We start from the raw sequence: 24,636 nt of genomic DNA on the forward strand, positions 1-24,636 counted from the left end.
ACATAAAAATTACGTGGACCAAATTTGAACCAAATGGGTCGTTCATTCCCATTCCATGTAAGATTTTTCATGAGTAGCAAGTGCATCAGAAAAAGTTTTGCTTTTTAATGTTTTGTGATGAAGATTGGTCCGGAAGGAAATTTGGACCACATAGGACTATTTTGTAGACCCTTACAAGTATAGGGATTATCATGAAAACCAACCCATTTTATGCAGAGAAAGTCTAATTTCCAACTTTTTATGGCAGAAACTGGAAAATGATTGAATTTTTAGAAAGTGACTTAAGTTTGCTAAATTTGTACTCCGTCGCTTGATGTTTTGGGCATCCTCCAAAGAGCGGACTTTCATGAAAAGTATGTCTTTGCAGGGGAAAAAACTGTGTTATTGGTGTAGGTTATATAATAGGTGGCCTTGCCCGATTATAATATTCTTCCTTGTAAATTGTAATAGAGCCAAAAATGTTTCTAGACAGCAAAGCTTTAAGATTAGCGTTGAAGAGTAAGGAAAGAACACTCTCTAAGGCAATTAGAACGTTTATATTTCTTTACCTACCTTTGCCACATGACTTGATGCAGACACGATTAGGCGAAATAGAAGGCACACGTTCATGTTTGCGTATTTTCTTATTTACTGCATTAAAAGCGCCGCCCAAAACTGGGAAGAAAAGATACAAACAATGCTCGTCGGTGAATGATAAATCCTAGTAAATCAGGTACTAACTTAGATACATTGGCATTAAAAACTTTCAAATAGTTGATATACCTGTTCATCATTGCTGATACGTTTTCTAGTGAACTCTAGTATAGTTACACCTTTTTCAATACGTCCCGAAGCATTCGTAATATCTTGGCGATCATCCAATTTTGGCGAGGAATAACCGTTTATCCAAGTATCCATAAGGAATGGTCGGCCATTACGATCAACCCAGCCAATGATTGAATCCGTTTGAGACATTTTTTCATCGTTACTAAATCCTATCCCAGTCCAAGTTTGCGTATTACTCGTTTCAATGTGCCAGAACATTTCATCACCTCTACCCACTGTCTCCCATGAAGCATAGTATTCGCAGCTATGATTTTCTGGTTCACAATCTTGCGGATATTTCCAATGACCATAGCAATCGTTATTTAAAACATTTGTGTGTTCATCTTGATCTTCTGGTGATTTGGCTTTTTCTATTGGGCAATCATTTCTTTTTAATCAATCGTTTTTTCTTTATTTAGTTATTATTACTTTTAAACCTACCAAAGAAATTTATTTGGGTTACCCCGCGTTGCATTCTATGTCCATGATATTTTAACTCATCCGGCTGATAAAATTCCTTAACTGAAGCTGTTTCAGTTTCAATGCCCGATTCCGGTATATGCACATAGCGGCCTAATTCTTGACCCTTCGCCCAAATGACATGCGTTAGCTGATCGTCTAAAGTGTGATCGGTTGGTTCGGTTGAAACTAGCTTTTTACGAAATATAATTGTCGTTACGCCATCCATTTCAAATCCGGTAGCTAAAGTTAAATCATCTTGGCCGCCATAGAATTCATCATGACGAGGCGTCGACCGATCACGTGTGTAATAATCTCCTACACGGCTAGCCATGCCACGAGCTGAGCCTATTATAATATCCGTACAATCCATGGGATTAAAATCGTGGCGAGGAATATAGGAATTTATTTTAGCAGAATCTGCATGAATAAAATAGGAACACCTAAGGGTTTAAAGTGCATTCTTTGTATAAAGACACAAAACAATTTACCCGAACCTTGTGCGACGCGATGGTGATTGTCATTCAACGTTGACTTAGGCTCTGGCTCTGACTTTGGCTCGGGTTCAGGTTTAGGTTCCGGCTCGGAATTGGGTTCAGGTTCTGGTTTAGGCTCCGGTTCTGATTTAGGTTCCGGCTCAGATCTAGGCTCAGGGACTGTCGTTGGTTCTGGCTCAGATTTAGGCTCTGGTTCAGGTTTAGGCTCTGGTTCAGATTTAGGTTCGGGCTCAGATTTAGGTTCTGGTTCAGATTTAGGCTCAGGTTCTGGTGTTGGTTCTGGTTCCACTTTTGACTCGAAAGTTGACTTAGGACGTTGATGTTGCCAATAGTTTATCGACTCCGTTATATCTGAATAATGTAATCAATCAAATCGTTTTATGAGAATAAATCTTTGAATGTTATTACGTTTACCTTCGACATCTCGGCGTTTACGTCCTGATGAGGTGCTTACACGATACGATACGCTTCTAGCTATTGAACTCACTCCCCTTGTAGGATAATTTTCGTCATTGTCAACAAGCCGCTTATTTTTGCTTGGCTCAGATGTTGGTTCAGGTTCCGATTTTGGCTCGGGTTGTGGTATTGGTTCGGGTTCCGCAGTAGGTGGTTCAGGTTCCGGGGCTGATTCTGGCTCTGGCTCTGGCTCTGCTGTTGGCTCTGGCGCTGGTTCTTTCATTGATTCCGGAGCTAGATTTACTGTTGATTTGCTATTGCCACTGTTTAGATCCTGAATCAAGGGAAAACTTTTACATTTCTTTGTCAAGGTCGATGGCCTCCATCCCATCGCGATCCAAGTAGTACTATTGACTTTAAGAACAACCTCGATTTCTTGCTGAGTCTCTAGTAACCTCCAATACATTTTATAATCTGGTGATAATTCTTTCATCATATAAGCGGACAGATCAATATCGTTGTTCTTATATGGTGATCGCTTATTGCAACCACGCCCAAACCAACCGAACTTACAATAGCATTGTTTACGCGGCAGTACAGTACCCTGTAAGTCTATGCATATCCCTTGGCTGCCACAATCTTGATTATTGGAACACTCATCCTTGTATTGACACTGTGGACCGTAGTAATTTTTTTCGCATTTGCAACGTGAAGGGAAATATTTGCCATTTCCCGAACAAGTCTCCTTAAAGTCCTTACGTTTTCTGACGTCAATATCTGCACACGACCAAAAACGATAATCACTAGACCATTCGTCGGCTTGTCGCAGCAAACGTAGCGTGCAGTTATAGCATTCGAATTCGTTCGGAATATTGACTTCGTAAGATTGAGCACTAAGAAGAGGAAAAGAACAACGAAATCGTAATCAAGGTGTACTATTGCACTTTAATTACAACATACGTAACATCGGTGCGAATAAATTCCGATCCATTTACTTGTGGTGTCAAATCGACCAGAGGACGGTCCAGCTCATCTAATAACTGTAGTCGAAAACCGCCCTAAAATAAATTTAAAGAAACAAGTGATAATTATATCGCACGTCTAACTCCTCTTCAAGGAAACATTAAAATTATTATCAATTAAGGATCCATATTAATATTTAACGATTATATTGTACACTTATGGATTGATTGTGCAAAGAGGTCGCAAAATGATCATTCAAAGCCACGTCAAACGTTAGCCTGTCATATGTCGCTAAAAGCTCTTGAAAATTAAAACCGATCAAACAGACAGGCGGCCAGACATGTTTAAATTTATTCAAAAGATGCTTAGGAATCTAGTGATAGGTGGGCTAATAATAAGCCTTGCTGGATTTTACATACCTACGTACAGACTCTAAACAAAAATAATTTCAAGGTTGTTTACACATATAACTCTTAACTTCTTAAATAAGATAGTGTTTGATTGCTTAGTGTTATTGCTTTCAGTGTTTAGTGCTTTAAACTAATCAGCAAAAAAGCGGCATTCAGCTATGACCGAATCTTTGATGTACATATCATCTTTACTACCCTAAAAAAAAGCTATTAAAACAAAAAACTGTTGTACTCTATAATATTGGATGTCCGTTGTTAAGTTTCTTCACTTTTTAGAAAGTGTGCCTGGAATTTTTGGTCGCCTGTCTGTTATGAGCAACTAGTAAAACTAGCACTGAACGCAAATATGTTTTCAATTTCAGTGGCATTGTAAGAATGTTTTTTCACAACTTTGGACTGTTTGCAATACCAAGCCTGCTTGAAACAACTATGAAATTTGAAGCGGAGAGCTTCATATCTGCGAACGATAGAATGTTTAATCAAACGGACGGACGTACTTAAGTAGATTAAGAATTTACATTTGATGGCATCTCTGAAGCTTCCTTCTGGTTGCTGCCAAGCTTTTGAGAAAATGAATACACCTTCAACATAAATATTTTTGAAAATTTTACTTTAGAAGAATGATTTGTAAAGTAATTGAATTCAGTTAGCAAGTGAGAATTTTATTCACATAAGACGAAATCGAGAAAAAGTATTGTAATTACTGCTTCCATTATACACATGCGCGTTGTCTGCAAAAGCAAACAAGACCGATATATGTCCGTTTGGGAAATCGTGAAGAAAATTAATAAAGAACTCACTAGAGGCGTGTCTAATCGTTTGGTATGAAGGCGTCTAAGCGAAGCTTAGTTTTTTTAAACGAATAAGCTGAGGGGAAGCCCGTCTGCTTAAGCTTGCTTGCCTTGTTATTTTTTCTCATAGCTAAGTGTGTACTATTTCTGTGATCATAGCTGTATGCATACTGTGCACTAGGTATATACATTTCGTGTTCATTGCGTTTTAAAAGACCAAGTTCACTAAAGATGCAAGAGATTGCTTAAAACATTATCAGTTGCGTCAATGCGAATTTAGAATAAAATTATTTTTTTTATCTTTCGACTAAATCGAATCAGCAACTAACCTATGTATAGTGATAACTTAGCGCATAAACAATGGCCTATGCATGTCTTCATACTATATTTACGTATATATGCAATATATAAGTAGATGAGAATATTTTCTCGCCATATTAACGCCATCATTTGTTTTGTTGCAATTGCTGCTTCTGTTGTTGGCTGATATACCATAAATTATGAACACACAACAACATAAATGAATTTATTCATTTGTATACATAGTGTAAGGCGAATGCACATTCACTCACTTACTCACACAATTAAAAGATCACTTAGTTGTGTGCTTACTTACACGGCGGCAAAGACGACAGCGGTAAATAGTAATGTGAATGCGAGCAACAATTATTACAGTTTGCGCCATAGTCAGAGGCATGAAGTTCGTTATAAATTTCAACACATTTAAAAACCTTATGTCATGGTATGCTTTTCTGTTATTTTATTGCTGAACATCATTTTCACCTTTCCAAGCTTTTTACACATGTGCTTCTACTAAGATTGTTTCTATTCTTGACTTCCGCTTAAGTGCTGCTTATGAGATGCGTGTGTATTCTTAATTTCTATCCAAGCCAATCATAGGTAATTATGTGCTAAGGTTAGGTGTTTACATTTCGAATCGCATGTGTTCCCAACTTACGAGTACATGGTAGGGGACGGTATCTTGATTGTACATAATTCAAAATTCAAACATTAAACACACATACACACACGGGTAGACCTTTCAGGGTACGTTTTCACACCTTACATCACTCGCGGCACAGGCGTATCTTAAATTTGCGAGCAAGTATGCAACAAATCAAGAAACTGGAGAGAGACCCAACTTTTATTGTTCCGATCGATTCAACCTTGGCCCGCAATCTGTCCGCTTAGTGTTCTTGTATTCAACCTACAGGCCGCAAATTTTTGAGATATTATAACGACTTATTTTGAAAAGTCGTTGCATGAATAACTGTAGGGTGGTATAGGGTGTTTCATGGTGCACCGTGGTTCACTATTAGGTTTTTACTTCCTTAACTCTTCTTTCGCGTATGTGGTATATATGTTTTGGCAAAGTCTAAAGGCACGGAAGTACTTTAGTGCCAGCATGTTTTCATATTGTGATCCCTTAATTGAAATTGTACTGCAGCCCTTACAGATTTAGTACAGAAATGGTGTTTATTAAATCCTTGTTTTTGTTTTTCTTCCAAAAACCAAGATTTTACGAGAAGAAGGAAGATACACAGCGCTTGGTCAGAATCAATACTTACCATTAACCTATGTATATATACATATATAATCGATATATATATATATATATATATATATGTATATATATATATGTATATTAACCTAATGTGATTGCGAGATAGAACGAAGATGCAATAACTTGATATTGATCCTATATCGTATCCGATGGGGTTTTCTAGCTAGCTGGGTAGCTTACTAGCCAGAGATCTTATTTGAACATTCCGCCTGATTTATACATATTTCTTTGAAGTTAAAATTAGTATTACCGACCTGCCAAGGTCACTTGATGCATTTCGAATTTCGATTTTCACAAAAATAGTTACGATGATTCAGTTTGAACAGGTTTCGATAACCTTTATTTAGATGAAGACATCTGTAGGTACTTACAAACAATTCTTTCTAGATGATCTACCTGATCTGGTTCGATGGATATTGATGTGTCAAGAATGTGCATATATGGATACGTGTGTGTGTGTCTGTGTGTGAATATTTAATTGTTCATATTGCTCCGTCTGATAAGGGCTAATTAAGTGGTGAGTTCTCAATGCAAAGTTTATGATTTTTTCATTTGTATTCATGACAATAAAAATTAAAAAGTTAAAACAAAGTGAACAACGATATGCAATAGAAAATTCGCATAATCAACGAAGTTATCGATACTCGTTTCGGACTGTCGCAACACTCCCTAATGTCACCTATCACTTGCAGCAAATGTCTATCAATTTATGTGCTTTCTATTCATTTATTTAATATTCATACCCTAGCTATCCTAAAGCTACACAAATCTAATCTTATATTAATTCCATTCGCAAACGAGTACAAAACCTTATGTATATTAAATGTCTTGTTTATATAGTATACATGGGTTAGGTAAATTATCATTAATTTCGTTTTGTTTCTTATTTTATTTATCATCCTTCTTAATGGCTGCTGGTCAAGGTCCAGTCTCAACGCCTCTTGCTGGAAGAGTTAACAATCTGATTTTTGATCACCATCATCACTTCAAAATTCTACATCTCGCAGTGCTATTCCTTTTTTATATACATATATATATATGTTAGAACGTGATATCAACTCAAAATTTGCGTACAGTACTTCAGTATTGGTTTTTTTTTTTTGCAATCCAGGGATCCCAGTCTTGTTTTGTGTTTTTTTTTTTTTGGTTTTTATAAATGGTGGCAACACATGGACAACTGTCACAGATGCCATGTACATGTGCGTAGTGGGTTCATTTGACTAACGCGCTTTGCAGGACTGCCACAGTCGCCGAAACCTGTACCAGTCTTCATCGATTAAAAAGATAGGATTAAAAAATTGTTTTCATCTATTCGTACACATAATCACAATAACTAAGTAGAAAGTTCAAAAGGATAATCGGAAGTTATTAAGTAAGTAAGTAAATAACTTACGACATCGTGGAAATGCTACGCAAGTATTTTGCAATATCATCTATGCATGCATTGCAAAAATTGTGTCGATCAATTTGCTAAAGAGATTATAGGTAACGGTAATAAAATGACTTTTCAAACTACATTTCTGGTAAGTCATTACGACTTTTTCTCAAAACTAATTCAAAAGATATTCGAATTTGTAAAAGTTGATAGTAACAGAGATGGGTTAATAAGCAAAGAGTTTCTTTGGTGCAAAAATATAGCAAATCTAATATATTGATGTCTGTTAAACAAAAGACAGGAAATAGTTCTAAAGTATCTTTTTACTAATTAAACTAATTAGGAGAGAATTTACTACCCCTCTAGGGCTCTTAAGTCACATTAGTTTCGATATGTCTTTCGGAGTATCGAGTAATTCAACTAGGTGTGGTATATATACGCAATTTAATTCATTTGTAGCTCTGCTTTTGCATAATTTATTATTAACTGATGTTTACGCATAGACTTGCAACATCTATTTCAGGTAGAATTTCCAATATGATCCGAATAAATTGACTGAAATTTACTTTTTCCGATAATTAGCTTATTTTCATTGATTAAATTGCTTTCGAAGCGGGGTAAAAAAACCAGAATGGGATCAGAGAACTAACAGTTAAGAATTGATAGTTAATCATTTGAAATTGACAGCAAAAAGCTTAATTATTTCTTATTAATAATGTTTAATTAAGCACTTGTGCAAAACTCTTGAAAATTCACATGCATTCGCTTTATAAACGATTTGAATCTAATCTTCAAGTAATTAAGAAAGCATTTCTTTATTAGGCATTGTTAGTTAATTATTAGCAATTATTTTTCAGTTGTCTTTCATGTCAGAAAATAACTCATAACACGGGTGTACAGAACGATAATGGATTGCAAATCTATAAAAGGTTGCACAGTTAATAAGCCCAAGCTGTTTAAGCAGTCTACAATAAGAAACAAAGAATTTTCTCTTCCTAAAGACACATTACCTTAAAGTCGGAAATTTTAGCCTAACTATTACGTTATTTTATTGCTTTTCTCTTTTAGTTGTTCATACATTCGCCAAGTGCTTAATTTGAAATGATTGCGAGTAAAGACATTTTGAAAATAGAAGGAAAAACTATCTTGTGCAAGTTTGCTTACTGGTCTTACTTTTACTGGTTCTTGAATGCCTACTCAGACTTAAGAAAGTGCTTGAAATGTAATCAGTCGTAATTAATTTTATAACCGCCATATATTATGTTTATACTCGATACTAAAGATATGTTAGATTTGACAACTATTTGTACCGCTTAAAAATATGCAAGCATTGAGTCTAAGCATATTCGATCAAAGTGTATGACTGAATTGTCGGTCCGTTCACCAATTAACACCTGAAAACTTTGTCTACACCAACAATTTTATCTCTGTCCTTATTATCTCGCTTATCTGGTAAGTTAAATTCGAGAATCGTTTTGAAAATTACCAAATAACTAAGATTTTTGCATTGTTTCCCTTCAAAATATCAATTGCAACCGATCAAGATTACAATCTGTGAAAAATAAGCAAAATCGACTCACTTGCAGTTATAACAGGACGAAAATAAGACGGAATATATATATATGTGGCAAGTAAGTGCAGTACAATTATCTAAAAATCGGTCCCGACCACATATACATATAGGTCTTGAAGCATATCATAACACTCAATAACATCTTAGGAGTATGTACAGTCATCGCTTCTTTTGCTTTTGTAGAACAATGAAAAAATTTAGATCTCGTGTTTAGTGTCACCAAAACAACTATAACCTGTAGACCAATGATCGGAATGATATGAAATTTTGACATACAGATTGGTACTATTTATAAATCATATGGACTCGTTAACAATATTCCTACATCTATTTGTAATCCTATGAACTTATTGTGTAACGCGTTACGTTACATGACTAAACAAAAATTCATCCCAGTGGAAATATTCATCTTATGTCCTTGAAATTTGTGAACGTAAAAGGCTTATCATTTTGAATATGAAGGGATTGGTTTATACAGTCAACTAAAAAATGTTTTGAAATTCTAACAAAGTCAATTTCATTTCAATACTGGCTACGATACGTTCTACGCGTTCTAGGTCTGGTGAGTGGATCTTCGTTTTGTCTTCCTAAGCGAGCTCTTGAATATTAATGGGAATGCAATTTAAGTTGAAGGTAAGCTTAAATATCCCTTTCCGTTACTATAAGAGAAGTAGGTCTTGATTATATCGCAAGCTGTTACATAACTTGCTTTATTTAAATCTTAGGTTCCCCGAGCTTCTATTGTTCCATAGTAGAGAATCATGAGTGGGACCAAAATTATTTTTCATCTTTTAGTTCAATTACTATTTTATGAAATGTATTTTTTTGAAGAACCGCGCACATATTCATCGCATTACTTTACCCCTTGAATGATAACCTTGAATATTTTCTATTCGTTCTGATCACAATTTAGTGTAATACAAAAAACCGGATGATACGCCACCATTGCCCTAGAATGTAGACACTAGCGGCTTATAAACATTATTAATGTAACTACTATTAGGAATGGAAACTACCTAAGAAAGGCAAAGCTAAACACACCACACGTCTTGTGACAATTCATTCAGCAAATGCTTCAAATTTAATTCAAGAATGATCCTTCTCGAACTTCATTCCTGAGCAAGAGAACGTTGCGCAGATGTTCCGCTTATCTTTGCTCTTAACATTGTCTTTATCGCTGGGCCTGAAGTAATGAAGGCGAGATAGGCCAACAAAAACGCTGGCGTTAAAAGGAGATTAAGAAAAGAATGCTACCAGGCTGACCTAAAGATATGTTGATATCTTGTTCTATCATCGTTGTTGGCATTTTTAAAAGATTTAATTCTTAGAGGTCTCTTTACATTCACCGAATTTGTAAAGCAGTTTCTACAAACAACCTCTAATTTTTCTCATCAACCCAGCAAATTAGGGATCCTCGATTTCCATATAGTTTGCGTAGAAGGTATTTTTTTGGTGTGATATCATTTTTTTTTAAGATTTCTTCAAAGGATGATTCTCTGATTATTTAATTGTAGATACGAACTGCTCCTGAAGTTTTCAAGTGCACTTGTAATAGTTAAACGTCTTCCCAGAGAATGTATTACCTACCTTTCCGACAATATTTGGCCATAATTGCGATCAATTGCTTGCTTCCTGCATTTTATGTATATCCATTTGTACTTTATCCAAATAATCCTGCTTTGTATGTGCAATTATTGTAAGTCATAAATAACAATTGGTTCAATATAAAAGCGGCCCTATCGCTTTCATTACAAATAGCTTTCATGATTAATGAGCAATAATTTATAGAGATAAAATATTGCTCGAAAATCTATAAAAGGCCATGAGCTTGTCAGCGTATTACTTAGTTTAACGTGATAAGCGGAAAGTTTCAAATACAATGTTGCCAAGAAAAGCGATTATTGGAATTCTAATAGGATTTATCCTTGTATATTTCGGTAGGTGTTGTACCCAAAAAAAAAAAAAATTTTTTTTCTTTATTTCAACTTATGAAATTGTTATAGATATACGTTCATAAACCGGGAGATTAAATTGAAGCGCGTATGTGTGAATATGATTACGTACATTTTCTGCAGAAATGTGAAAAAAATATATTTCGATAATAATCGGAATCGTGTTTGTGTTTTTAAAATTTCTTAACATAATCGACGAGAATTTCAATGTCAATGACAGCGAAGTTATATCGGCCTCTACAAATGAAATAAAACGGATAACTCAATACATTGCTCCTACATTCAGAGCGAGAAAGGAATACGAATGGAATTAAAGGCTCTTGTGTTTAACTCACTTAAGATTTATGCTCTTTTGAATACTTAGGGTCATTTCGAATTCTTGACTTTCCGTTATAGCATCGGGCCAGCTAAAGGATTATGAAACTATTTGAATATATTGAAATCTAAAAAGTTTAAAAAGCAGCTCAGGTAACCTTTAAAATTAAAAATCTCTTAAAAGATTAAAAAAGATTTCGAAAAACTAGTGAAAAAATAATAGTCATTTTTCGAATGAATTTTTTTTATAGCTCCAATCCAAAGTCCATCATGTGTTGCCGTCGTTTGTTTACCGCAAACTTATCAGTGTTATATTACCCGGATTATACGCTAAGTTAATTGAAATGTTCGGAAAATAATAGGGCATGTCCCGCGTACGAAGTAAAGAATGGAAATGAGATAAGAATGTAGGCTAATGGTCAGAAGGATTGTCATTTATATGATATGTGATATGATATATGAACCGAAGTGATAGTGATAAACATTTTTTTATATTCACCATACAACCACGCTGGAGATGCGTATTAAAAGGATCTATTATTATTATATATATATATATTTTTTTTAATATGACCGCTTACTCATGCGTGACTGTCGAGAGAATCGACAGAAACGAACGGGAGACATTGAAATGCCATGAAACGAAAATCGCACAGTGTTATGTCCCTAGGGAGAGAGCACCCTCTCTAACTACGATCAAGTGTGCTTTGCTGCACTGAAATTTATTCCTGCGAACATTGACTTGATAGTCGTGATTCTTCTCGCCTACTCAGTTATGTCTTGTGCTTAAATAAATGAAATGATATGAAAATTGAAGAAAACAAACAAATCTCTGTACATAGCTCACAGTATAGAGCGATATGTACTTTGTGTATACATTTGGTGCCAGAGCGTCCTTAATCAATTTTACAGCCTTTGTCAAGTTGATTGTATCAGATCCTTTATTACTCTTTCTTAGCAGCAAAGAAAAACCTTGATTTTCAAGTTGAGTTTAGTAGTTGAGTTCGCTTATGAAACCGACAACAACAAAATTTATTTTCCATAAATATGACTCTAATAATTAATAAATATATCAACTGCAAATTAATTAAGGTGACCAGGTATAGGCCTTTTTCAACGCTTATCCTGTTTTCGTTATTCTTCATACACTAATTCTTAGAAAAAGAGAAAGGAAAACTTATAGGCCATGGTGAAAAATAAAGACTAAAGATGGAAACACCTCAACTAGGGGATTGCAAAAAGAGTGAAAGTGAATAAAGAAATCTAAATTCGTGAGTAAAAAGTATATTTTAGCAAATTTCAGAAATAGTAGAAGTAATAGAAGTAATGTAAAGTAAAAATGCCAATGTCTATGCGTACTTCTGCAGCACGAGAAAATTGTGGGCACCTTATCTTAACACTAAAAGAATTTTCATGTGATTAACTTCGCACCTGTACCCAAGCGTCCTTCCACCTCGCTCGCTCTACGTATATGCAAGTATATACTCATTGCCTTATTTACGTGTTTCTAAACAATTACTTGATAAGATTAAGATTGTATAAGGCAAAGTTGTTCTATATTCGCCGTGCTGCGAATCGCGGACACACAACATCTCAAGCACAATAATGTAAGCTAAGATTAGTTTTCAGTGAATTATAGACAAGCGCCAGCCGAAGAGAAATCGACAAAATTTGCTATATGTCGTTAGCAGTCTTAAAGCTACGTATATCCGATTTTCGCCTGACCAGGTTTCGTCTCAAACAATTTGCCTCTAACTTACGATATCAACGCCATAAATTATTCAGACTATTCGTACGAGCGTCCAATTTTATAGAATATCACTCTACAGTAGGTGCTTCCAATGTATAGAAGGCATTTTTCTGTGGTGGCAGAGACTGTTACCAGGTAACGTCCTATGAGAAGTATTTGTATTATAACAAAACTGTTACCATTTAATAGACGTTTTCATTAAAACGCCTAGAAGGAAGCATCCGAGGGCCCACAAAGTATATATTTTCTGATCAGCATCACATTCTAAATCGATTTAAACCGTCTGTCCGTCTGTCCGTCTATTGTAAACACATCTTCATCACAACATCAAATCTGTTTTTCAAAAGTAATAAAAAATTGATCTTTTGTTCATTAGCCATAAACCATAGCAGATAAATCTACAAAAGTTTGCGGGCACCTGTATAAAATTGGAAAAAATTGATCATGCCTACCCAATATTATGGTGTATCAAATTTTAATTTTTTTTCAGTACCTTCGTAAGGTACAGAAGCAAATTTCAACAACCCCCATAAAGTATAAAAATTCTTCAAGCAAACTTGAAGTGTCCATCTGTCTGTCTACGCAACTGGGTAAACATGCTCTCGTGTTTTTTTTTGCTGTTTACTCATTACAACACACACACCATATAAATTTCCGCTGTTATTCTGAAAGTAGAAAAAACCAAGCCTGCCCACTTAGTACTATAGAGTATGATAATCAGTGTTTTTCCTTTCTTTTAGAATCACGATGATGAGTATAAAAGATTCGGTCGCGACCGAATATAAATTTCTTACCTGTTGTGTACTACACAATCTGCGGTAGAAGTGTATATTAAGTTTATGCGAATGTATGTAACCTGCCTTCGATTATATTCGAAATCACTTTTAGAATTGATCTGAGGTTGTTTGTCATTGTACATTCATAAATCGGCATATTTAGGCCGTGTTCCACTGTAGTGTTTTTAACGATTTTTCAGAATATGTTCAAACGTTACAAACAAATGAAATTGAGCAATAGCTTAACTTAAATATATGCTTTTTCTTCGATAAGAAAAAAAAACAAAAAAAAAGAAATTGTAAAACAACCTTCTGATATACTGATAGAATGTTATTCTAAGTCAATAATAGATTATTGAACTAATACAGTGTTTGCAAGTTAGCCGATAATAAATTAATAAAATCGCTTTTTTGATTAAATTCATTCATTGCACAATATATATGGAAGTTTGTATATAAAAAAATTCAATTGTTAGAATATCTGACTTATCATCCAGAGCTGCTATGACTCCTTGTCATTTCATAGAATCAAGAATCAATTATGCATAAACCTTTTTACTGCGGCACTTTTTTCGTATGTCCTTTGGCATCAAAGTTATGAAGAATTTTCGATTGATATTCTAATACATGGAATAATGGATAAAATGTGAAAATGACTTTATTAGCGGCTTTAAAATTGCCTTAGTGTCCTTCCAGAGCTTTTCTTTTTTACTATCATGTGATTTACTACAGTCCTTCCTTTTACGTTAATAAGAAAGGAACGTGGATTTTTATTTAGGCACCGGCTTTAATACGTAACCAAGAGCGCGTGTTTTCCTAGCTGATAACTATTTACTATTTATATCTAGAGGTACCACTGCCGGTTTAAAATAATTTTTTTTTTTTTTTTCATGTTTTTAGTTCAAGCGGAAGGTTTATCATGTTGGCAGTGCATAGATAATGAATGTGAAGAGAGTCAGACTAGGCAATGTACTAACAATAAAACCGATAATCAATGTTTCATTCTTTTCGATGATCGCGCATCCATTATTGACATGGGCTGTGTTGGTGATCAAGATGATGACTTTGTTTTCAATAATATTTACAACTTGTTCTTATGTAACAGTGATAATTGTAACGCCTTTGAAAATATTCCACATTCAACATATTGCTCCCTATGTGATTCCAACTATGATTTGGATTGCGCTTCCAGTCCTAACGATGTGGATAATGGTAAAACATGCGGCCCCCCGCCGCTTACGCAATGCTTTGCAAAAGTGAACGAAGGTAATGTAAGAAGAGAAAAGTTGATGAGATGATTGATTCCAAACCCTCTCTTAAAATAATATAATGTACTCACGGTTTAGATGGATCGACTCAACGTGGTTGTGTCAGTGACTTGAACAAAACCGATTTATTCTCCTGTCTAAACAACAATACAACTCTATGCATGACTTGCAACGAAAATAAGTGCAACACGAAAGTAAAAAATCGATCTACTTTCGTATTTAAATAATTTGATATATATTCTATTTAGATATTTCCCGAAAACCGCCTCAGTTGCCACCGTTGCAACTCTACTGCTGACCCGAATTGCGAGAGTTCACCAAAATTAAGTTCAATTTGTCCTAGATATTCTGAGACGGAATCTTGTATAACAAAGTTAGTCGATGATATCACGTATCGTGACTGCAGCCCAGAATTGGCATGTGATAGTACTGATAAGCAGACATGCCGATCGTGCAACACCAATGACTGTAATGTTGTGAATTTATTTAATAGTTATATCGGATATCCAGGCAAATGGCAAGAGGTACCTATTAGTTGTTTCAGTTGTTTGGGTAGAAACTGTCGCGAAACAAATCCCGATCAGCTTAGGCAATGCGAGCTAAACGATCACCAAAATTGCGTTACTGTATTCGAAAAAGACGGAACAATAGTGCAGCGGGGATGTTCTGATGAAATTTACGCTGAAAAGTATTCCAAATATTGCGATGAAAATTTTCAATTTTGCAAATTTTGTAAATCGAATGCTTGCAATGCGGCTACTGATCTCAAAGCTTATGTTGATTGTTTGTTTTGCGATGGTTTCAATGATAAAAGTTGCGTATCCGGCGTTGACGCTATTAAACGGACTCGTTCTTGTCACGAAGCGTGCATGACCATATTATATCCACGTGTCGACGAAGAAGATCCCGGTTACGAATTAACTAGAACATGCCTTGATGATTTAGAGCGTGATGCTCAAACTGTCTGCGTTGGTGGCGATAATACTTTTTGTAAGGCTTGTCAAAATTCCACTTGTAATTCAGTTGATATTCCCGATTCGCCACGTTTAACCTGCAATACATGCCAGAACGCTGAATGCAACAATATAACAAGTGCTCAATGTACAGCGTTTCGAGAAAATGACAAATGTTTCATCCTCTTCAGCAATGGCAATCCAAACGGTATGGGTTGTATGAGTGACTTGGATTCGTCTTTTATAAAGGCCAATAGACGCCAGCTATTATTTTGTGATGGCGATGATTGCAATAGTCTTGATGACATACCACAAACCGGTTACTGCGTGGAATGTAATTCAACTAATGATCCTAGTTGTGTTTCAGACTCCTCAAAGGACTCAAGAGAATGTGAAGATTTACCCCATACCCAATGTTATATGCGTATTGATAAAGGTATGTGTGCATATCAAGTTGTCCACAATTAATACGACAATGTCATTTTCTCTTCTTATGTGTACAGACGGTTCTACACATCGCGGTTGTGTCTCCGATCTAAGTAATGATCTCTTTGAGGAGTGTATTGATAGTACCGGACAATGTCAAGTTTGTGATTCTAATATTTGCAATAATGAGGTATACCCTAAGGATCGTCGCAGTTGCATACGTTGCGATTCTTTAAGTGACTCTGCTTGTGAGGACGATCCCTCACCATTCGCCAGCATTTGCTTAATTTATGAAGAAGACGATAATTGCGTTACTAAACTAAACGGTACCCAAACTTTACGCGATTGCACATCAGCCCTTAGTTGTGACGTAGCCGATCGAGAAAAATGTCGAATATGTGCTGGTACAAATGATTGTAATGGCGTGAATCTTTTAGCCAACGCTGTTGGTTTGCCGGGAAAATGGCAACCTTTGCCTTTAAAATGTTACGTTTGCGAAGGGAAATCTTGCGAGGATATTAAAACTTCACGTATTGAGGAGTGTGAAGGAAATATTTTCCAAACATGTATGACAGTTTTCGCTTTGGATCACGACGTCGTACAACGGGGCTGTAGTGACGATGTGGCTATAACTCAAGAGAACTATTGCGATCAACATCCAGACCTATGCTTAGCTTGCAAATCAAACGAATGCAATGATGCTGAACGATTAGAAGACTTTGTGGATTGCTATTTTTGCGATTCGACGGAGGCTGATGCTTGTGTTATTAGCCCCATACAGTCTCGTGGCAGAACGCGTAAATGTTACAAGGATTGCATGGTCGCTTTATATCCGCGAGATAATAGCAGCGATGTAGCGTTTGAATTAACGCGTACTTGCTTGAATGATTTAGACTTGAAAGAACGTGAAAGTTGCACAAAAGGTGAAAATAATTATTGCATTTCTTGTTCGGATCAATTATGCAACGCTATGATTTTTCCTGACGATCGTCAGGAATGTTATCAGTGCTTAAAAGATAGTTGCGAAGAATACACGACTGAGTTGTGTACTACGTATCATCCACAAGATCAGTGCTACGTTTTATTTGAAAACGAAGACATGTCACAAATGGGTTGCCGTAGTGAGTTTGATAACGATACCGTCCTTGATTTAATCAAACAGAAGAAGATGTTGTTATGTAATGGCAAAAATTGCAACAACCCGGAAGCGCTACCGACACCGAAAATGTGCTCCACTTGCAGTTCCGAAAGCGATGTGTTGTGTGCAACTAATCCGAATTTGGTCACAAGCACAAATTCTTGCTCCGCATTACCTTATACTGATTGTTATACGCGTATCAACGCTAACAGTAAGTACTCAAGCGTCATTTAATCATTTATAAGCGCGCCAATGATTTTCTTTCCGTTTCTATTTCTTAAAGATGGTCATACGGAGCGTGGGTGCCTGGCTGCATTGGACAATGACATATTTTACGATTGTTTAATGGCAGGGGAAAATGAACTATGTCAGACCTGTGTTGGCGACAAATGTAATTCAATTGATGTCTTTCCAATTGATCGTAGAAAATGTCATCAATGTGACTCATCCATTGATCCACTCTGCGCCGCTTCTCCCAATGCCAATAAAGTGTGTCCAATTTATAAAGAAAACGATTCTTGTGTAACGAATCTGGCTAATGGCACAACTAGTCGCGGCTGTGCCTCGAGCATGAAGTGTGACGATGAAAATGACAACACCACATGCCGTAAATGCGACTTTGATGGTTGCAACACCATTAATCTCGAATATGTCGTTGATGAAGGAAAACCAGGAAAATGGCAGGATCTTCCTCTAACTTGTTACACTTGCGAGAACGAAAGTCAATGTCAGAACCTTGGTTCTTTTAGAGTATGTGAGGGCAATCCAACTCAAAATTGTATGACAATCTTTAACGCTAAAGGACAAGTTAAAGCACGTGGTTGCAGTGATGCTGTTGAACTCGCCAATAAAGACTATTGCGAAGCTAAACCGGAAAACTGCTTAAAATGCAACTCAAATGGCTGTAATTTGGCTACAAGTTTGGAGGACTACGTTGAATGTTTATACTGCGATTCAGAATCTTTGGAAGAATGTGTCAACAATATAAACTCCACTGTTAATCAGATCCGAAAATGTTATAAGCATTGCATGACTGCTTTGTATGCTCGTGACAAAGAAGAAAATCCCGCTTACGGTCTGCTTAGATCATGTTATGATGACATGGACCTTGATGACCGCGAAGATTGCGCGTCTGGCGCTAACGAATTTTGCAAAGCATGTGATACCGAAAAGTGCAATGTAGTCAATATTCCTGAAAAACGTCATAGCTGCAATATCTGTGAAGACGATACATGCAAAAATCTTAAGACTCAAGAGTGTGTAGCTTATCACCCCGAGGATCAATGTTACCTACTATTTAATGAAACTCACTCTGTCATTGAAATGGGTTGTCGCAGCAAATTTAACAATGCAGAATTGAATGGTTTAATCAAACAGAAACGCATTTACTTATGCGACGGAGATAATTGCAACACCCACGCCATTATACCACAAGTTCAAACGTGTGCTTTGTGCAATTCACGGACTGATATAAAGTGTGCAACAAATCCTGAAAAATTGGAACATTCCACAGTATGCGCTTCTCTGCCGTACCCCGAGTGCTACTCGCGCGTATTGCCGGACGGTTGGACTGAAAGAGGTTGCTTATCTAATTTACAAGATGACGATTTTCTAAACTGCTTAAATACGACTTCACCGAGTTGCTCAAGTTGTCGCGGCGACCTTTGCAATCGAAAAATATACCCTTCCGATCGGCTTTCATGTCACATATGTGATTCGAACACTAACGGGGATTGTGAAACTTCGCCAAATAGTCTGAGCATATGCCCTAAATATGATCCAGAAGATGCTTGTGTTACTAGCTTCCACGAAAATACTACTTATCGCGGTTGTAAATCTCATGTGGCATGCGATATTTTTAATCCGAGAAAGTGTGTCGTTTGTGAAGGCAGTGGCTGTAATACTGTTAACTTGGCCAAAAAACAAGATGATAATTTTGGAAAATGGCAGAATTTACCTTTGACTTGCTTCACTTGCAACCAAAGTGATTGCGCTTCGCTAGAGACAACCCAAAAACTAGAGTGTGAACTAAATGATGAACAAGACTGTATGACTGTATTTGATCAAAGCGGTGTAGTGATAAGTCGCGGGTGTTCCAATTTAGTGGAAAAGTTTTACGGAGACTTTTGCGAAGCAAACGAAGACAATTGTTACGCGTGTAAGTCGAACGAATGTAATACAGCTCTTGCTAAATCAGAGTTTGTCGATTGTATTTACTGTACGTCTTATAAGAATTCCGAATGCTTATGGAATCCGCAAAATAGCATCCATAGAACTCGTCAATGCCAAGGTGGATGCATGACCGCTTTGTGGCCGATGGACTCCGGGGAGTCCAGTTTTGATTTAATACGCACATGTTTGAACGACAAAGAAGTTAAAGATCAAACCACCTGTTCGAACGGTGAAGACGCTAATTGCCGAGCCTGCCTATATGATCGTTGTAATGTTGACGAGCTACCGGAGGAACGTCACTCCTGCTATACATGTGAAGAAGATTGCGAAAATCCAATCCCAAAACGCTGTCCCTTGGTCGGGGAAAACGATTCTTGTTTTACTGAGTTTAATGAAATCAATGAAATTAGTCAAATGGGTTGCCTTAGTTCATTGCATAATCAAGAATTGGAAGATATCATTAAAACTAGAAGGGTTTTAATATGTTCAGGCGATGATTGTAATTCTCTTGAAAGCGTTCCAGCAGCTCAAAGTTGTGCAATTTGCAAGTCATCCGATGATGAGGCTTGCGCTGTGAAACCGCAAGACATTGGAACATTCACTGACTGCAAAAGCTTACCTTATACTAATTGTTACAGTAAATTAAATGAAGGTTAGTGAAGCGGTTTTTATTACCATTGTATCCTTAAATTTTTTTGCTTTTTATCGAACAGATGGAGTAACCGAGAGGGGGTGTTTGTTTACCTTGCCAGAGGATGACTTTGTGTCTTGTGTGTTAAATACAAATGAAAATTGTGAAATTTGTACTGGAGACAATTGCAACCGGGAGGTTTGTAGTGCCAGCTAGAAATTTTCCTTCTAACTTAAGAGATCTCTTATAAATAGATTTTCCCTCCAGACCGATTAATGTGTTACGCTTGCTCCTCCGACGAAGACCCTGCTTGTGAATCCTTTCCGATGACAGCTAGGCCGTGTCCAATCGTTAATGAAACCGAGTCATGTGTAACGGCTTTAAGTAATAATATCACCGTTCGTGACTGCAAGTCGTACGTCTATTGTGATTCTACCGACCCTAAAACTTGCCGCTCGTGTTTCGCCACCAAATGTAATTCCATTGATTTATTCAATAAAATTGATGATGGCCTTCATGGCGTTTGGCAAGAACTACCTTTGCGTTGTCATACCTGCGAAGGCGATGAGTGCTTACACTCATTAGGACCCGCGTATAACTGTTCCGTGAGGAATATTCACCAAGATTGCATGACAGTTTTCGATCTTTTGGGCAACGTCCAGCGTCGTGGCTGCTCTGATGATGTAGAGGACTATGAAGATTTATTTTGTCGCCTGAATCCTGATCTATGTTTTAAATGCAAATCTAACGAATGCAATATGGTTTGGAGCACTGACGCATATGTAAAATGCGTTTTCTGTAACTCAGAAACTGATGCTTCATGCACAATGAACCCAGAAAGTACTGAGTTTGAAAGCAGAAAATGTCACAAAGAATGTATGGTTGTCATGAACGATAATCAAATTATTCGTTCTTGTTTGGATGATAAAGAGATACTACATCAACAAGCATGTCGTCTTAGTGAAAATAACAAAGACTGCGCTGCATGCGCGAACGACGGGTGCAACAATTTTGTATTCCCATCCGATCGCCTCAAATGTTACATGTGCGACGATAGCACACCTTGCCCACTGACTTCTTCGAAATATTGTGAGATTTATGACGATAATGATTCCTGTTTTGCCAAATTCAATGACGGCAAAGTAGACTTGATGGGTTGTATTAGCACACTCAACAGCAGCGATATAGACGATTGGACAGAGCAAAATATCTTTTATCAGTGTGAAGGCAGTGAATGCAATGAAATCTCTCGATTACCAAGTGGTGTGAAATGTATTTTTTGCGACTCAAGCAACACGCCTGATTGCGCTCAACAGCCAAACCTAATAGAAACAACAAAGGATTGTAAAGCACCCAATGACATATGCGTTACCCGTATCTTGGAAGGTCACACGTTAAGAGGCTGCTTTGCTCAACTGAACTCAACAGAGCAAAACTGCGTTAAGACGGGGACATGTCACAAATGCAAGGGCGATAACTGTAATAATCAGGTGAAAAAAAAAGATATCATTTGAATATTGGATTGCAATAAACATTTTTTTTGTTCAGATTTTCCCTGACGATCGTCGCCAATGTTATATTTGCAACTCTACAGAACACGCAAATTGTGCTGCTGACCCTCTTAAGCCAGAAGTTTGTCCCATTTATGATAGTAACGATAGCTGCGTGACATTGCTGAAGGATAACACCTTGATTAGAGGTTGTGGTTCTCAGATCATTTGTGATCAAAGTGATAGCGACAATTGCGATATTTGTCATACGGACGCTTGCAATACGGTCGTCCTTAAAGGTTCTGCTGGTGGTTTGGATAAGCACTTTACCCCTATAATCTCATTTATCATCTTTATGTTTTCATTTATGATTAGTTGCTATTAAACTTAGACATTAGGTGGTCTTGAGTTTAAAAAATTTTTATATTCACTTTTACTTGCCAATAATAGCTTTAGTAGTAAGACAACATATGTACTTCATAGTCTGATATCTGAAGAAGTGAAAAACGTTTTAAGCATTTTGCTAATAACTTACCCGATGGGGATAAGCCAAATGCCAGGTAACGTTAAGTTTTGAACCAGACAGTAGCGAAGTATGTTCTAATCCTGGAATTGAGAAAAAAATTATTATAATTATTAGTATTTATTTACTTAATCTAATAAAATAAATTCTTAGACTAATTGGGAAAAAAGAGACGTCGAAATCTAACGGCCAAGGTTTTTGGTGGAACAAATTAAATGGTTGGTCTAGTCATTTTGATGTCTTTACAAGCTTGCGTTCTACGAGTACCTTAATAATTGGGAAGATCTTTAAAGCGGTTATGTCAATTTGATGTTGTTTCCTTTTCAAAACAACTTTTCGAAAAATCGACCCGATATTCATTAGATTTTAAGTCATGTTTTTTACTGTTTCATATGCAAACACTTTAACCCTACTATGACAATAGAAATAAAGAAAAAAAACCAATAGAAAGTTTATATGTAAAAACAGCCTATGCCTTAACAAAACTTTTCAATTCTTTTTACATAAACTTGAGAAAATGCACCGTACGTTTAGTGAGTACAATGATTAATGAACACATTTATTGAATGGATTAGTGAAAAAAGTTTGAATCGCCTATGGACGCATGGGATATTGCAGCTTCTAAGTATGAACTGAAGATGAATCCAAGACACATTTACAAACTTCATCCAAAGACGTGATACACTCGGTTTTTATACAAAAGCGTCCCCATAGAATTCAAAAGGACAATGCTTTGTAGTGATAGCTAAGTAAGCGGGATTATGCTTCGAATATCTGAGCAACTTTTCACTTAGTCCCCTAAGCAGAAGAAATGGCGGCACTGTGATGGAATGTTGCCTCAGCGGGTGGATTGACCAATCAATACGTTAATCGAACATGCTTTTCGTCGTTATTCGTCCTCCGTCGAAACCCATTGCAAACATCATCATGTATTGAATCATTAAATTATCTTCTTTCGAAGCAATAAGCTTTGATGCTTTTGACTCGATATTGTTAAGAAAGAATGTTTTAATTGCGCTTTCGTTGTATTTGACACAAAAAGCGTCAAGTTTTTGAAATTTTATGAAAAAGTGGTTGCATTACTTTTTGATCATAAATAAATCAAGGGTGTGACGATAAATTCGAATCTTAGTAGAACTCCTTGTGGAAACACCATACGGTTAAGCAGTTAGCATCAAGCTACGGTTCGGTTTGGAAAAGCCTTCTCCCTACGAACAAAGGAACCAAAAGCCTTACTTCCTTAATCGCATAACTCATTACAAAACCAGCAAAGACACTATAGCAATCCATGGTCCACTACAAAATACCCTACTCCAGCGTACAGTTGCTCGTACAACGACTTTTCAAAGTAGGCGAACAACTGGTCGGATCTGAACCATATTCCGTGACGTTCGTCTTTGAACTAAAACACGGCAATGTATCGAATTTCGTCAAAATATCTCAAAAACTTTCGCCTGTAGTTCGAACATCCGAAAACAAGACGGACGGACGGACTGGCGGACAAATGGACAGACACACTTAAGTCAAACCAAAAGCGCGATTGCGCTAATGAAAAGAGCAACAAGTAATACAAGGGCTGTAGAATAAAAAAAAAGTATCGAAATCCTGAATCCTAGATGGAATCGAACATAATCGAATTCGTTGTTAAATGGAAAGATTTTTTTAATACGATTGTTGGCGAAATTTTTCATCAAATCATGCAAAGAAAGAATTGTGTTTAGCATTGTTTACTAAGAGTCATGTCATGTTTTCGAAATCAATACGTTGTCAGTATGTGTCAGTATGTGATAAATATAATAACAACTTTTTCAGTACAATAACATATTAATGTAATATAATAACTTATCACGTAATTATTTGAGCATCTTTTCTCTGTCAGCGTTAACGCAAAGGAATGTGGTCTAAACCACATTTTCTTCAATGCACACGTACGCAATATATTGTCCATTTGCTTTTCTTGTTTTCTTTCTACAACATTTACTCGATAACCTAATGACCAACTCATGTATTATTTATGCAACAAGTTACTGATGTTTAATTGTTCTTTTTATGCTTTCGTATTATACAAGTAGCTTGCGATTATTGTATGCATTTATCATTATTATCTTAAGCTGTGATTATTAATTTCCACTCAATGTGCTTTTTGAAAATTATTGCAAGACATAGCAGGATAAAGGCCGATGCCATCTATATAGCATTTTTAAACTCAACGCATTAATGATAAGCGTAAGTAAACGATAAATACTTTTTTATGTATATTTAAATTTCTTAATGTTTCTGGAAAAAGACTTATACACAATGCATAATAATGATAAATAAATGCCTTCTTTTGGCCAGAATGGAACAAAGAATTCTATACGGAAACCTTCCATTAGGAGTAAGAGGGCAATTATCATTTAGACAATCTTGA

At 36.3% G+C, this 24,636-nt stretch overlaps 2 protein-coding genes across 5 annotated transcripts in view; one reads left to right on the forward strand and one right to left on the reverse strand.

Moving 5' to 3' along the window:
• Nucleotides 1-24,636, reverse strand: part of LOC119635593 — a 35,992-nt gene that overhangs the window by 7,197 nt on the left and 4,159 nt on the right. For 3 of the 4 annotated variants that reach the window (XR_005247083.1, XR_005247084.1, XM_038030463.1), the window contains exons 2-8: nt 22,239-22,309; nt 3,117-3,214; nt 2,175-3,049; nt 1,755-2,111; nt 1,246-1,683; nt 763-1,175; nt 553-700 (exon numbers count right to left, since the gene is read on the reverse strand). Coding sequence is in view for 2 of the 4 variants with exons in the window: in XM_038030463.1 (XP_037886391.1) it covers nt 553-700; nt 763-1,175; nt 1,246-1,683; nt 1,755-2,111; nt 2,175-3,049; nt 3,117-3,214; nt 22,239-22,309 (2,400 nt within the window). In the remaining 2 variants the exon portion in view is untranslated. The remainder of the gene's footprint in view (nt 1-552; nt 701-762; nt 1,176-1,245; nt 1,684-1,754; nt 2,112-2,174; nt 3,050-3,116; nt 3,215-22,238; nt 22,310-24,636) is intronic. The other variant, XM_038030464.1, reaches the window with a different exon arrangement.
• Nucleotides 10,666-22,632, forward strand: LOC119635591. The gene is made up of 9 exons (XM_038030462.1): nt 10,666-10,769; nt 14,526-14,891; nt 14,972-15,087; nt 15,142-16,282; nt 16,350-17,621; nt 17,694-20,234; nt 20,296-20,411; nt 20,468-21,703; nt 21,762-22,632. The coding sequence occupies exons 1-9, from the start codon at nt 10,712-10,714 to the stop codon at nt 22,086-22,088; spliced, it is 7,173 nt and encodes a 2,390-aa protein (XP_037886390.1). The 5' UTR covers nt 10,666-10,711; the 3' UTR covers nt 22,089-22,632.

Source organism: Glossina fuscipes, unplaced genomic scaffold (genome assembly GCF_014805625.2).
Source record: "Glossina fuscipes isolate IAEA_lab_2018 unplaced genomic scaffold, Yale_Gfus_2 27, whole genome shotgun sequence".
Taxonomy (NCBI): domain Eukaryota; kingdom Metazoa; phylum Arthropoda; class Insecta; order Diptera; family Glossinidae; genus Glossina; species Glossina fuscipes.

Bases quoted from the DNA above. Each gene is read 5' to 3' on its own strand.
- LOC119635591 (XM_038030462.1), top strand. From the start codon at position 10,712: ATGTTGCCAAGAAAAGCGATTATTGGAATTCTAATAGGATTTATCCTT. The intron at 10,770-14,525 runs GTAGGTGTTGTA...TCATGTTTTTAG, and splicing joins ATTTATCCTTGTATATTTCG to TTCAAGCGGAAGGTTTATCA. The intron at 14,892-14,971 runs GTAATGTAAGAA...CTCACGGTTTAG, and splicing joins CTTTGCAAAAGTGAACGAAG to ATGGATCGACTCAACGTGGT.